The following is a 14,381-nucleotide window of genomic DNA, read 5'->3' as shown; positions in this document are numbered from 1 at the left end:
CAATAATAAATTCTTTGAAATTTTCACATAATTTAACCTGAGTTCTCATTTAATTTTAGGTGACTGAGCTTGAATGTGTTAGTAGTCAAGCAAATGCAGTGCATACCCATAAGACAGAATTAAATCAGACAATACAAGAACTGGAAGAAACACTGAAAGAAAAGGAAGAGGTACTTTCTACTTTTTGCTCATCTGTAATCTAGCTAAAATATTAGAATCTATGTACTTGATGGGATAAGTTAAGGCTGTGTGGGGTTTTTTAGCGTGAAATTTTTCTTGAGTGATATTAACCTTCTTTATATTTTCTCCATCCTTGTTTCTGTTGTTATGAACTATGGTGAGGCAATCAGACTGAGATACTGCTTGTTGCCTACCAACTATGCAACTCTCTGTCTGAGAGTTGTATCCATATGACCAACAGGAAACTATTAGAAGTTATATGAATTTTACAAGCTGTTGCTTTCTCTGGTTTTCAGTTCGATTTAACATCCCAGGGAAGAATTCAAAACTTGAAACAACCTTAAAATGTTCAGACTGTTTCTGAGCAGTGGTATACACCAAAGCCATCAAGTTAGACTTGTTGCTTGCTTCTTAAGATTATTCTGCACAAGACAACATGCCTATAAAGATGAATTCAGCCTGGTCAGCGTGACTCAGTGGTTGAGCATTGACCTATGAACCAGGAGGCCACAGTTGGATTCCCAGTCGGGGCATGTGCCCAGGTTGCAGGCTCAATCCCCAGTGTAAGGCATGTAGGAGGCAGCCGATCAATGATTCTCTCTCATCATTGATGTTTCTATCTCTCTGTCCCTTCCCCTTCCTCTCTGAAATAAATAAAAATATATATTTAAAGTTGAATTCACCTCTCTAAAAGTCAGTATAAAGGAATGCTCTTTATTTTTTTATTGAATTTACTGGGGTGCCATTAGTTAATACAATTATATAGGTTTCAGGAACACAATTCTATTACATATCATCTGTATATGGTTCACCATCCCAAGTCAACTCTCTTTCCATACATTTGTCCCTCCTTTACTCTCTTCTACCTCCCCCCATTTCTGTTTCCCCCTGGTAATCACCATACTGTTGTCTGCCTATGAGTTAATTTCTTTTTTTTTTAAATCCTTTCACCTTTTTTAAGGAATTTAAATCAATGTTCTTTAAATCATTGTCTTAAAGAAGTAGGACAGTAATTTCAGGGGGAAATGGTGCCTTCTCTTTTCCTTGATATCACTTAAATGTTGTTGTTAAAGACATTGCTCTACTTTTTCTAGGAAATAGAAAGACTAAAACAAGAAATTGATAACGCCAGAGAACTCCAAGAACAGAGGGACTCTCTGACTCAGAAACTGCAGGTAAGCTCTAATAAAATGTTTATTCATGTCCGCATAGGGAGGCATCAGTCATTCTGTCACATAGTAATGACTTTTTTCTGAAACTCCATTTTGTAGATTCTTGGTCATTTTTCTTTTCCAGGACTCCTGATTCATGCCTAAGCTTATATTTTTTCAAAAAGTAGTTGATAATTTCATTTAGGTAGCTTACAGTCATCATAGGTAGTCATTTATAAATTATCTTTAGTAAATTATTTTAGAAATTTCGACTTTTAACCTAAAAATACTTTGAGTTTAAAGAAAACTTCTCAAATGGTTTTCATTCAGTTTAGAAATTCTGCTCATTTTTTACATGGAATTAATGTATGAATTAAAGCAGTAGTTGTGCCCTAATGGAAATCAAGTCAGTGCTCTTCTTATTTTTTCAGTCTAATTAATTTTACTCACTTTTTTCTGCATGAATAGTATGCTTCCAATTTATATACACCTATTAGGTGTCAGTGGCAGCGAACCATCGTTAGAAGGATTTTTTAAAACTCATTACCACAGTCTCCTCCTGAAAACTCAGAAACTTTGATTAAACCCCCATGGCTACCTCAAGAGGGGTTAGGACCACTTTATGGTTTGCAGTAGAAATAAATGCATGTATAGAGTGAGGAATTTTGGATAAGAGGTGATAAGTGGGACCTGAAAGCCCAGGATTGGAAAGAGTACCTAGATTATCATCAGAATGACCAGCAGTTATTGAATATTTACTATGTTACTGGACACACTGCACTAAGCACTTCAGTTATGTTATGCATTTATTCTCTGTGAGTCAGTGAAGAAACAGAGGCTTACATAGGCTAACTTGTTCAACCTGTATGTAAATGGAGATGGTCACATTCTCTCACAGTAGAGAGCCTTCATAAAGAAAACAGGTTCTTTACATGAAATGAAATATTTCCCTTTCCCCCTACTATCACTGATTTTCAGTGGCCTGGGAAAAAATGAGGTCACTTGTTTTGATTTGCTCTACAAAATGTTTCTACATTTTAATAATCTGTGTAAATCAGTGGTTTTCAACTGGGTACAGTTTTGTTCCCCAGGGAACATTTAACAGTGTGTGGAGACATTTTTTATGTTCACAAGTAGGGTGGTGCTACTGCTAGCTCGTAGGTCAAAGCCAAGGATGCTGCAGAACATGGAGTCATCTCGTCCAAAATGTCAGTATGCCACGGTTGAGACGTCCTGGTGTAGAACTAAAATATGAAGCCTGCAATTGGGGCTGGGAAAATATGGGGGAAATGCAGCCTAGTTTTGTTGCCTGTTTCAACTTTGGCTACCATTTTTTCAATATTGGCTATAATTCAGGTGTATGCTAAGCACTTACATACATTAGCTCTGATTCTCACAGTAAGAGGTGTTGTATCCCACTTCCAACGAGAAGGCAGCAGTTCAGAGGTGTTAGCAAGTTCAGTCAAGCACCTAGCTAGAAAGGAGTGAGGCCTAGATTTGTTTTGATTTCAAAATTTCTCTTCTTTCTTCATGACCACACTGCTTCAGGCAGCAAGTGTCCAATCATTCCTAACAATTCTTTAAAAAAAATTTTTAGTTATATGTACATTTACATTATCTCAGAGAAACTAAGAGGTAATTTATTCATATTAAATTGCTAAATGTATTTCATCATTGATTGATCAGTAATTGAATAATTACAGTTGGCACCTGGAATTGTGAATATCAATTTTTACCTATTATTTCACTGAATATCAAAAGTACTTATCAAACTAACAAATACGGAGCTTGACCTTCTGTCAACTAGGATCGATACTTTCAGTTATTGACTGTAAAGCACTGGAAAGGGAGTTAGCAAAAATTCTAGCCTGCAGTGTTTTCTTTATTTTTTTTTAATATATTTTATTGATTTTTTTTTTTACACAGAGGAAAGGAGAGGGATAGTTAGAAACATCGATGAGAGGGAAATATCAATCAGCTGCCTCCTGCACACCCCCTACTGGGGATGTGCCCGCAACCAAGGTACATGCCCTTGACCGGAATCAAACCTGGGACCTTTCAGTCCGCAGGCCAACGCTCTATCCACTGAGCCAAACCGATTACGGCTGCAGTGCTTTCTTTATAAGGGCTGAACCAGGCCTCTGGGTGTCCGGTAACATGCTTACATATCAGTAAAGGAGAAGGGGAAAATAGTAGGACAAGAATGATAATAAACAGAAGAATGAGTTAGGAGAGACGATACAGGAAGAAAAAAGAGGATTGGAAAATATGTACAGAAGGTGGAAGAATGGGAAGCGCCACCATCCAGGGCTCTGATGGCCTCCTGTTGGCCCCGTGCACCGGTTGTCTGTTCTTGCCCTAGGATCACATTCTCTGCCTCAGAATAGACCAGCACCGTCAGCATTGTGTTGGATCCCTTTTGTTACCTCCCTAGTAAAATTCCTCCAATCAGAAAAACGGCTTGGAGTGTGAGACTCCTTTGAGAGAGAACAGTACCGTTTTAATAGTTGAGAGAATTTTGTGTTTTGCTTGCTTCCATTGAAAATGTTTGGATGTTTCCTTGATTGGCAAAGAGAACAAGGAAGCCTTTCGTTTTAAAGGAAGGCTTTAGAGGGCAAACTGGGCGGCGCCTGGTGAAGTGGGTGTTTTCTAGTGAATGACATTTCGTCTATTTTTATAGTTGGAAACATTCTACTCTTAAGCTTATTGTTGAAGCAGGCAAGAGAGCATGAGTGGCGTTTTTAGATTTGATCCCAGGGTCTGTTTTCTCCCTCATCGTTTAGAGCCTCCAGGGATTCTGAATTTATAAACATTTTATTGATTTCAGATCCTGCGCTCAGTTTACTTATCTTCATCTTGTGGATTATTCAAAGGAAAGAGATTAGAAACGTACCCGGTAAACATCTCACAGTAAATACCTTAAGATTAGGTTGGGATTCCTTAAATTCGTCATTTATAAGTGATTATAGCTGCGTAATTCCTTTTTTATGTTTTCCCAGGCTGTTGCAACGCATCTGTGGCATCCTGGCTTAAGCCTTGATCTTAGTTATTTCTGTCAAAGCCCATGAACATTTCTACATGTTCGGAATCCTCAATCAACTGTTACTCTCTTATGTATTCAAGCCATTTCCCAGTTATTTTTCTCCAAAGTTTAGCAGGTATCATAAGACAAATTTCGGAAAAAAGTACCCATAATCCCAAAGCCCTGAAGTAGTTCCTATTTCCTATTAGTACATTAATTCCCAGTGTTTGTCCTCGTGCATACAGATCTGCTTCACATACTGTTCTTTTTATTTACCAAATTGTCTTGCAGTAATTTAAAAAATTTTCCCCCTGTCCTTTAGACTTGACAGAATTTTTTAGAGATTTATACTTAAATGATGTACTAATGTTTTTGAAATATAGTTTCTGAGGCTGATTCATATTGTGTTACTAACACCAAAACGTTTTTATTACTCCATTGAATTTGCATACGTGAATGTAAATTGTGTCAGTCACCTCAGTCCTCTGAGTTGTAAAAGTGAGCTTTCTAGAAAGGCTATATACAGTAGCCCCCTCTTTACCTAGGGTTTTTTGTGTTTTATCAAGATTGCACAAAAAACAGTTACTTGTGGTCAACTGCAGTCTGAAAATATTAAATGGGAAATTCCAGAAATAAACAATTTATAAGTTTTAAATTGCACACCATTTTGAGCATCATGAAAAATCTCCAGCCGTCCTGCTCTGTTCCACCCCAGGACATACATCTCTTCGTGCAGCGCGTCCACGTTGAGAAGGCTGCCCACCTATTGGTCACTCAGTAGCTGTCTCAGTTACCAGATATTTTGAGAGAGAGACCACATTCACATAACTTTTGCTACAATGTGTTGTTATAATTATCCCATTTTATTGTTAATATTTTACTGTACCTAATTTATAAGTTCAGTGTTATCATAGGTATGTATGTGTAGGGAAAAATACAGTATATATAGGGTTTGGGACTCTCTGCAGTTTCAGGCATCCACTAGGGATCTTAGAGTGTGTCCCCTCTCAGATAAGGGGACTGCTGTAACTTTCAATTCATTGCTTATCTGCAATTCATATGCTTATTTAAAGTATAATAGTTGATTTTCTGCTTTTTTTCTCAATTTTATCTTTTACTGAAATTAAATCAAACCTGTTATGTTATTTTATTTTATAGAATTGCTTACTATTTTTGTCACATTTAGAAACATTTTTAGAGCAGTAAAAACTTCTAAGTATGCCAGAATTTAATGTGTTAAAAAATTATTTTTGAGAAGCTCTCCCACTGCAGACACAGCTGACTCTCATAGCCAGTTAGCCTGGAGGTCAAATCACCCCCACTATTGCTGACTACAATCAAGGCTTAACTACAACAAGACTGCGCACAAAGACCACAAGGGGGTGCACCAAGAAAGCATAAAAAATGCGGAGACAAAGAAACAGGACAAAATTGTCCATGGAAGATATAGAGTTCAGAACCACACTTTTAAGGTCTCTCAAGAACTGTCTAGAAGCCGCCGATAAATGTAGTGAGATACTCAAGAAATCTAATGAGACCCTCGATGTTGTGATAAAGAACCAACTAGAAATTAAACATACACGGACTGAAATAAAGAATATTATACAGACACCCAACAGCAGACCAGAGGAGCGCAAGAATCAAGTCAAAGATTCGAAATGCGAAGAAGCAAAAAACACCCAACTGGAAAAGCAAAATGAAAAAAGAATCCGAAAATGCGAGGATAGTGTAAGGAGCCTCTGGGACAGCTTCAAGCGTACCAACATCAGAATTATAGGGGTGCCAGAAGATGAGAGAGAGCAAGATATTGAAAACCTATTTGAAGAAATAATGACAGAAATCTTCCCCCACTTGGTGAGAGAAATAGACTTACAGGTCCAGGAAGTGCAGAGAACCCCAAACAAAAGGAATCCAAAGAGGACCACACCAAGACACATCATCATTAAAATGCCAAGAGCAAAAGACAAAGAGAGAATCTTAAAAGCAGCAAGAGAAAGAAACTCAGTTACCTACAAGGGAATACCCATACGACTGTCAGCTGATTTCTCAACAGAAACTTTGCAGGCCAGAAGGGAATGGCAAGAAATATTCAAAGTGATGAATACCAAGAACCTACAACCAAGATTACTTTATCCAGCAAAGCTATCATTCAGAACTGAAGGTCAGATAAAGAGCTTCACAGATAAGGAAAAGCTAAAGGAGTTCATCACCACCAACCCAGTATTATATGAAATGCTGAAAGGTATTCTTTAAGAAGAGGAAGAGGAAGAAAAAGGTAAAGATACAAATTATGAACAACAAACATGCATCTATCAACAAGTGAATCTAAGAATCAAGTGAATAAATAATCTGGTGATCATAATAGAATCAGGGACATAGAAAGGGAATGGACTGTCTATTCTTGGGGGGGAAGGGGTGTGGGAGATGCAGGAAGAGACTGGACAAAAATCGTGCACCTATGGATGAGGACAGTGGGTGGGGAGTGAGGGCGGATGGTGGGGCGGGAACTGGGAGGAGGGGAGTTATGGGGGGAAAAAAGAGGAACAAATGTAATAATCTGAACAATAAAGATTTAATTAAAAAAAATTATTTTTGTTGCCATGAACTTCCTTTTTTGTGATTCTTTTTCTTTCCTTGTTCTCTGGTATGTTGGAATTTTAGCTTTATAATTCTTATATGTAGTTATTATATATCTTCACTATCACTTTTAGCAATTGAACTATATTTTCTACCACATGCATTCATTCGCTCTGTGGCAAAACAGAGAATAATTAACATATTCAGAGGATCCTAAAACTTAATTTTAGGGAATCATTTTCTTCTCTCAGTCTTTCTCCAGAATTGCCAGTAAGGAGAAAACATTAACTTCCCTCTTTTTCTCTGCCTGCTTTCACCAGAGATTGCTAACAATTGTGCATTAGGAACAGCACGGTAGCAGAAATAGAAATGAGATGCAGGTAAACATCTAAGTGGGTCTTCAGTACTGTCTCGGTATTTGAAGTGCCCAGGTGCTTGCCTGGCACAAAGTAAGCAGTCAGGACATTTTTGTTAGATGGGTCGGTGGATTCATGCACAAACCCGTCAGTAAAACCGCATGGATTTCTCAGATGGTGAAGTCTGAAATCTCTCCTAAAATTGTGTTAACTTGAGATTCATAATGACCACAATATTGGTAATAACAGAAGTCGTATCGTTTTCTAAATCATGAACTGACGTGTATATATGTCACATTTTTGTTTCTAAAGGAAGTAGAAATTCGGAACAAAGACCTGGAGGGACAACTGTCTGACTTAGAGCAACGTCTGGAGAAAAGTCAGAGCGAACAAGAAGCTTTTCGTAATAACCTGAAGACGCTCTTAGACATTCTCGATGGGAAAATATTTGAACTAACAGAGTTACGAGATAACCTGGCCAAGCTTCTAGAATGCAGCTAAGGAAAGTGAAATTTCAGTGCCAATTGATTAAAAAATACACTGTCTCCCTTCATAGGACTGTTTGGGCTCTGCATCAAGATTGCACAAAAAATTTAAATATCACTCCTCCGGGAGGAGGATTTTTTTGAAAATTGGAATTGTATATTTCAGTGTAAATTTTAGAATCCAGCTTTTAGCTAGTTGGGGGAAAAAGAGATGAAACACTTGAACTACAAATTACCTCCATGTATATTATTGGCCATAGTTAACTAGAAAATTATAAATAGACACTTAATGCAATCCTTTTCTTCTTTTTCCTGATATTAGCCAATGGGAGAATTAATAATGTCTGGGTCACATCCCCCTTTTGTGTTCAACACAGTGAAGGCTATCTGCTTTTTAACTTAATTTATTTATGATATCTAAAGCTGTGTTTTGTGCAAAAAAAACTTAGTGACGAAAGCCCTGTCTTTTGTTATAATCTGAATAATTTCTCAGGATATTTTTGCACTGTTGAGAAGCAGTGTCATTACCAGTTAATTCTTGCCAGGAGTGAGAGAGAGCTGAATCTTTAATTGAAACATGCTTGCTGGGACGGGGTGTATAGAGCTCTTCCCCTTTTTTACGCGGGAAGATATTTCACTCTGGTGACCACTCTGCTACACTCTGGTGTTCTCTAGCCTTGTCACTGTATAGTTTCCTTTTCCATATTGATTCCATGTATTTATGAGAAGATTCTGTCTCCCATTTTATTACACATTTTAAAGCCAACTAACGAAGGCAGCTGAGTCCCTCAGAAATTTTTCTTTTTAAATTTCTAATAAATTTGACACAGTACTGAAATGCAGCAGCCCGTCACTGACGGTCTGGTCTAGCAATGTTAAGTATATTTACAGAATATGCAGTTACCTTTATTTATATATTTTGCAAGAAATCTTTTCTGAATGATCAACGCATTTCAATTTACAAATAATTACGGTTATTGGGGAACTGTTTATTACAGATCATTTTCAGGTGTATAGCTATTTTAAAAGGGATCCATTTCCATCAAACAGCTGATCAGAGGACTATTGGGATTGAGCCGTGTACTCTGTCTGGATCTTCACGCCAACCATCTCTCTAGTCAAACCTCACAAGGCAATATTCTGAACTGTTAACTAGGCATTTCAACACAGGAATTCAATTCAATAGGCTCTTCTCAGTGAACAGGTTTTAATGTTGTTTTGATGTAATTTTAAAAGACTTTTAGCAAAGATGCATTTCTTTATATATTTCTTTTAAGAAGCTATTTTAAAAGTAAGGCACGTGCTGTTTAGTCTGCATATGGAGTAAGAGTTGCATCAGAGTCCATGTATTCTCGCTGTACAATGCCTGCGATGTGGAGGAGGGTTCTTTTTTAAAGTGTATGCTGGGAATCTGACTCTGAGGAGTCTACAAAGTGCACTGACTTTTGGTTTGTACCCCCAAAGGATTAAATTGTTAAGAACAAAATTAAGCTAATTAATCAATTTGTAACCATTTTTTCACTCACAGCTACTCAGCATAAGCAATTTTGTTTTATATATGTATGTGTATGTATGAAAATACATACATATTAATTTATATTAGAGTGAAAAATAAATGGTTTGTTTCTAAAGTTAGTTTCTAAAGTGAGTTTTCAGATGTCTCTGAAAAGTTTTTATCAGACACTTAATCATCATGTATTATATGTGTTATGCCATCATGTGAGTTACCTCCATCTATTTTAGGGTATTTTCCTCACCTATGTATTACAGGGAAGATAATGTAGGTACACAAGCTCAGAGCTGAGATATTTCTCTGACAAATCAGGTAATAAAATTTTATTTAATTGATAGAATTTTGAAGTAGATGTGATTTTATCTATCAGTTTCTGAGTAACAAAGAGCACCAGATTTTGACTTAAATAGGGGATTTAACTCTAGGGATCAGGGAATGTAGATATGAAGAGTTAAAAATAAATAAACAGTGTAAGCTGTTGAAATGGTAAGTGAATTATTTTAATGATGTAATAAGATATTTTTAAATTTTGACATAGTTATTATATAGTGGGAAAATAACTCATCAAAATGTCTCCACTTGAGTTGTATTGATATGTGAGATGTGTGTAACTCAATATATACATATGCCCATATGTATATACAGAAAATTATTTTTAATATTTTCCTACTATATGAAATTTAAAATTGGAAATTTTCTGAGTTTTTTCCTTGTCCAATAGAGCCTAATTTTTTTTAAAGTGATCTAACAATTTCTTGAGGGCTGCACCTTTAAATTCCCAGATTGTCATTAGACGTGTACAGTATATGGGATAAGGTGGACACAAGTGCACATATAAATAAAAATCTTAAGACTATTTTAAACATTGATTTATGGTAGGAGAGTATCTAGAGTCATCATTTTCAAGTCATAATTAGGTTGTGTGCCTACTGTAGTTTTCTCCATTTCTGTATTATAGAAATAAAAGTTTGCATATTAAAATTTGATTTTCCCAGAGACAAATATTATATGATGTATCTATATTTAGATCAAACTGTGGTAATATATTTGTCAGAAAGTAATGTTGGGGACTGTAGCCTGAACATGTGGACTCGAAGTGACACAGAAAGGAGAGCCGAGGTTGATCCCGTTGTGTATAAGTTATTATATGAAAACTGAATTCTTGTACAAAAAAACCACTGAAGAAAAAGAAAGACAAAAATACAGTTTTTATTTTGACATACATTTGTTGTTCTCTGGAGAATGTACTTTATCTTTTTCCCCCCTCAGTCTTTTACAGATACTTTTTAAAAAGCGTTCAAGTGATGGCAGCATTTACTTAAATCTTACAGGTGCTATTGGATTTTACATTAGTGTGATTTCGTTGTGAAACCCTAACTTTGACATAACAGGTTTTGTAAGTATTTTCCTGCCTGGGAAATTAGTTTTGCTTCTCTCTCTCTCTCTCTCTCTCTCTCTCTCTCTCTCTCTCTCTCTCTCTCTCTCTCCTCCCTTTCCCCCCTCTCTCCCCTCTCCCTCCGCCCTTCCTCCCTTTCCCTCTCTCTTTTTTCTCTCCCTTACTGCAGATTTTACAAAGTTCATGAAGGTGCATCCCTGCCCTCACAGAAGAACTCCAGCACCATCATAGATTTAATGTTTTGCTGTCATTGAACTGTTGGGAGGCAATTCCAGTAGAGAAAAAACTTACACTTTTTTTTCCTCCAAGTGGAACTTGAAAAAGGGACACTCAAAATTAAACCAGTACCACCTTTTTAAAGTCATTTGTTTGTTAAAGAATTAAATTCCTTGTTCAAATTAAATTCATTCTTTAACAAGTGTGCTACAGTCTTCCATGTTTTCATTTAACTCTGGAGTACGCAGCTCGCCTGCTCTCTCCTGCGCACCTGTTTTCTGTCCGTTCTGGAGTGGGAGGCAGGCAGGGGGAACATTTGTTAGGTGGCAGCGTTTGTGTGTTTGTTTTTCAATAAATTCTTTTGTTTATTTGACATCAAATGATTCTAACCTCCTGAAATTCTGTGCTTGAAGTTATAAAATAGTCTTCAATGAATTTTTGTCTTCTGGATATTTAGCATTGTTCTTTTATCATTCATGAAGTAAATTATATAAAACTTGAAGAAGAAAACTTCCAGATAAGTAGTAGTTGAGAATGACATATTTTTAAAATTTTCTCAAGTAGCCTATTATACCATAGTTTGTTAAGATGATTTTTATGTAAGAATATTTTGAAAATTATAGAAAAGGATCTTTTTAGAATGGCAACAGATGCATCATTTACCTGACTCTAATTGTGCAGATGTTCCTCATATTCACATTAAATTGGACCTTACATTTTTATGAAAGTTTTTCTCTATAGGAATCTGATATGTAGATGTCACACAAATAGAAACATAGTTAATTGAATTAAAGACATGATGTATTTATTTATTTATTTATTTAACCCTCACCTGAGGACATATTTTTCACTGGTTTCTAAAGAGAGTGTAAGGGAGGAAAGAGGAGGAAGAGAGAAATATTGACACGAGAGACACATCGATTGGCTGCCTCCTACACTCACCCCTACCAAGGCTGGGAACCTGCAACCAAAGTATTTGCCCTTGACCAGGAATCAGACCAGGGGGCCGTTTGGTCTGCAGGCCAATGCTCTAACTACTGAGCTAATTGGCCAGGGTAAATGTTTTTCATTTTTTTGTTTATATATTGCCTCATAAAATAGCTAACAATTTCATCCAAGAAAAAAACACCACCTCAAAAACTCAGTCAGCACTCACTGCCTAGTGATTTCTGCTTTGTACACTAGATGGAAAAGAAACGTCAGTCATTTTTACCAAAAACAGGTAACACGGAGAGAAATTACATCTGGACTAGATAGAATAGGGGAAAGGCCACAGCTCCCACTAGGCTTCTAATGGAATCGCTGGTCTCTTTGAGGACACTTGTTTCCTTTCGAGGACCCATTCCAGAGGATACCGGGAGTACATCAGGGTGGGAAGAGGGTTTGTTTTGAGGGGGAGGTCAGAGCCAGCAAGAAGAGGAGCATGATGACCAGTTTTTCTCTAAGGGACGGCAGCATAGCCAGAGACACATAAAAGTGCTATTTCCTACCTGCTGCTGCTTTTAAATAAATGAGTTGGGATTGCCCTCATGAATTTCAAAGGCTTTCAGAGACCTTGAAATTTGTCTTGTCAGGATTTATAACCTAATATGACAACATTCAAACTCACCATTCTGTGGGATTCTGACCTACTTTTGTCAGTTATTTTCACATCCGATCTACCCAGGGACAGACATATTACTCTGCTTTCTTTTAATAACACCAAATTAAGGTGATAATGGGTGCCTAATAAATGCAAAATTAAGCCCATTTTTGTAGCATCGAAAAATGTCTTTTGTCGGTAGTTTTTCTAGCAACATTCATGATTTTGTCTGTTATATGTGCATATATGTAGTTAGTCATATACCTATGACCTCTACCTATGACCTAGTTAATAGTTATGGCTGAAGCAGAGTGACTATTTCAGAAAACATGGCTAGAAAGCACAATTACTTGTAGCGAATGCTTTCCTGACAACTTCAGTATGAGATGGAACGAACATAAAGGAGTGTTTGCTGACGATCTGCTGTGTGACAGGCACTGTACTAACTGTTTGACATTTCATTTCTACATAGAGGGGCCCATCCAGGGGTGTTCCTTTGGAAGGGGGTGGAGGAAGGCAGGGAAGAGGCTCAAATGATTGCACCTGAAGTCATTAGGCTGGCCATCCAGTGTCCCCTCCATCATCGGGCTGGCCATCCAGTGTCCCCTCCATTATCGGGCTGGCCATCCAGTGTCCCCTCCATCATCGGGCTGGCCATCCAGTGTCCCCTCCACCATCGGGCTGGCCATCCAGTGTTCCCTCCATCATCAGGCTGGCCATCCAGTGTCCCCTCCATCATCGGGCTGGCCATCCAGTACATGAGTTAAAGAAGGTGGAAATCTTGGCTCATGTTTCTGGTACAATCTTTCCCTCTAGCTTGCCTTCCTTGCCTCTCTAGAATATCTCTGTTAGGGCACTTAATTATATATTTTATATCCACACTCCTTGAACTTCTTCCTTTAGCTTCCTTTGATTTTGACAATGCTTATTGTCATTCAGTTGTAAGTCATATTTTATTTGCAGCTGTCACGTTTTAGTCCCAATTTTTTAAATTTAAGCACTTCAGATAATATAAGGAAAGTAGTTTCATATGCAGAATTCAGCCTATAAAACTTAGGTATCAAACTATTTCTAAAGGCCTTGGAAAGGCAGTTCATCTCTCAAGTTCCCTCATGAAACCAGTTGTAAACCTGCACAGCTCACCCCCCTCCACTGAATAGCAGGTCAGCAGTCAGTACTGAGTTAGTTTGTGGTCGGTTCTGGTTCCACAGCAGTTGAGGCCTCTCCAGGTTGACCAAGCCATTGGCTCAGCCACAGAAGTAACTCATTGGATGGTAATATGCCTCACATAAGTAGAATCATACAATATTTGTCTTTTTGTGTCTGTTTTTTTTCATTTAGTAAAATGCTTTCAAGGCTCATCCATATTGTGGCATATATCAGAATTTTATTCTTTTGAATGCTGAATAATATTCCATTGTACAGATATACCACATTTGCTTGATCCATTCATCTGTCAATTGACATGTGGGTCATTTTTACCTTTTGGCTATTGTGAGTAATTCTGCAATGAACATTCATGTACAAATGTTTGTTTGAGTCCCTGTTTTCATTTCCACCTAGGAGTGGGATTGCAGGATAATGTGTTAATTCTATCTTTAACTTTTTGAGGAACCAAAAGGATTGGGTTTGAATTGGGTTAATTGAAAAGATTCATAGAGCAAGGTGTCGTCTCACTGGGAAGTCCCAGTTGTGAGGTTAGTGCTTTGTTAATAGACCTGTAAGTGATCCATCGGCCTCTAAGTCACGCTTCTTACTCTTGCAACTAAAATATTTATTGAGCACCTGTTATGTCCCACCTGTTATTCTATTTTGGAATCGAAACAAGAGAGACGCTCACAATTTAGTGCAGGACACATGTACTTTACAGTGTAAAGTGCTGGGAAAAGGAGAGCACTCACAT

The 14,381-nt window shown here is 37.4% G+C and overlaps 1 protein-coding gene across 1 annotated transcript in view; it reads left to right on the top strand.

The window, feature by feature from the left end:
- HOMER1 (homer scaffold protein 1) overlaps positions 1-9,406 on the top strand; it is an 85,606-nt gene extending 76,200 nt beyond the window's left edge. Inside the window, exons 7-9 of the mRNA XM_081088799.1 lie at positions 60-170; positions 1,275-1,355; positions 7,599-9,406. Coding sequence (XP_080944925.1) covers positions 60-170; positions 1,275-1,355; positions 7,599-7,787 — 381 coding nt within the window. The 3' untranslated portion in view covers positions 7,788-9,406. The remainder of the gene's footprint in view (positions 1-59; positions 171-1,274; positions 1,356-7,598) is intronic.
- Positions 9,407-14,381: the final 4,975 nt, after the last annotated feature.

This window comes from Myotis nattereri (assembly GCF_964212035.1).
Source record: "Myotis nattereri genome assembly, chromosome: 4".
NCBI lineage: Eukaryota > Metazoa > Chordata > Mammalia > Chiroptera > Vespertilionidae > Myotis > Myotis nattereri.
Note: the sequence above shows the minus strand (reverse complement) of the source record. Positions and strands in the feature narration are given on the sequence as shown.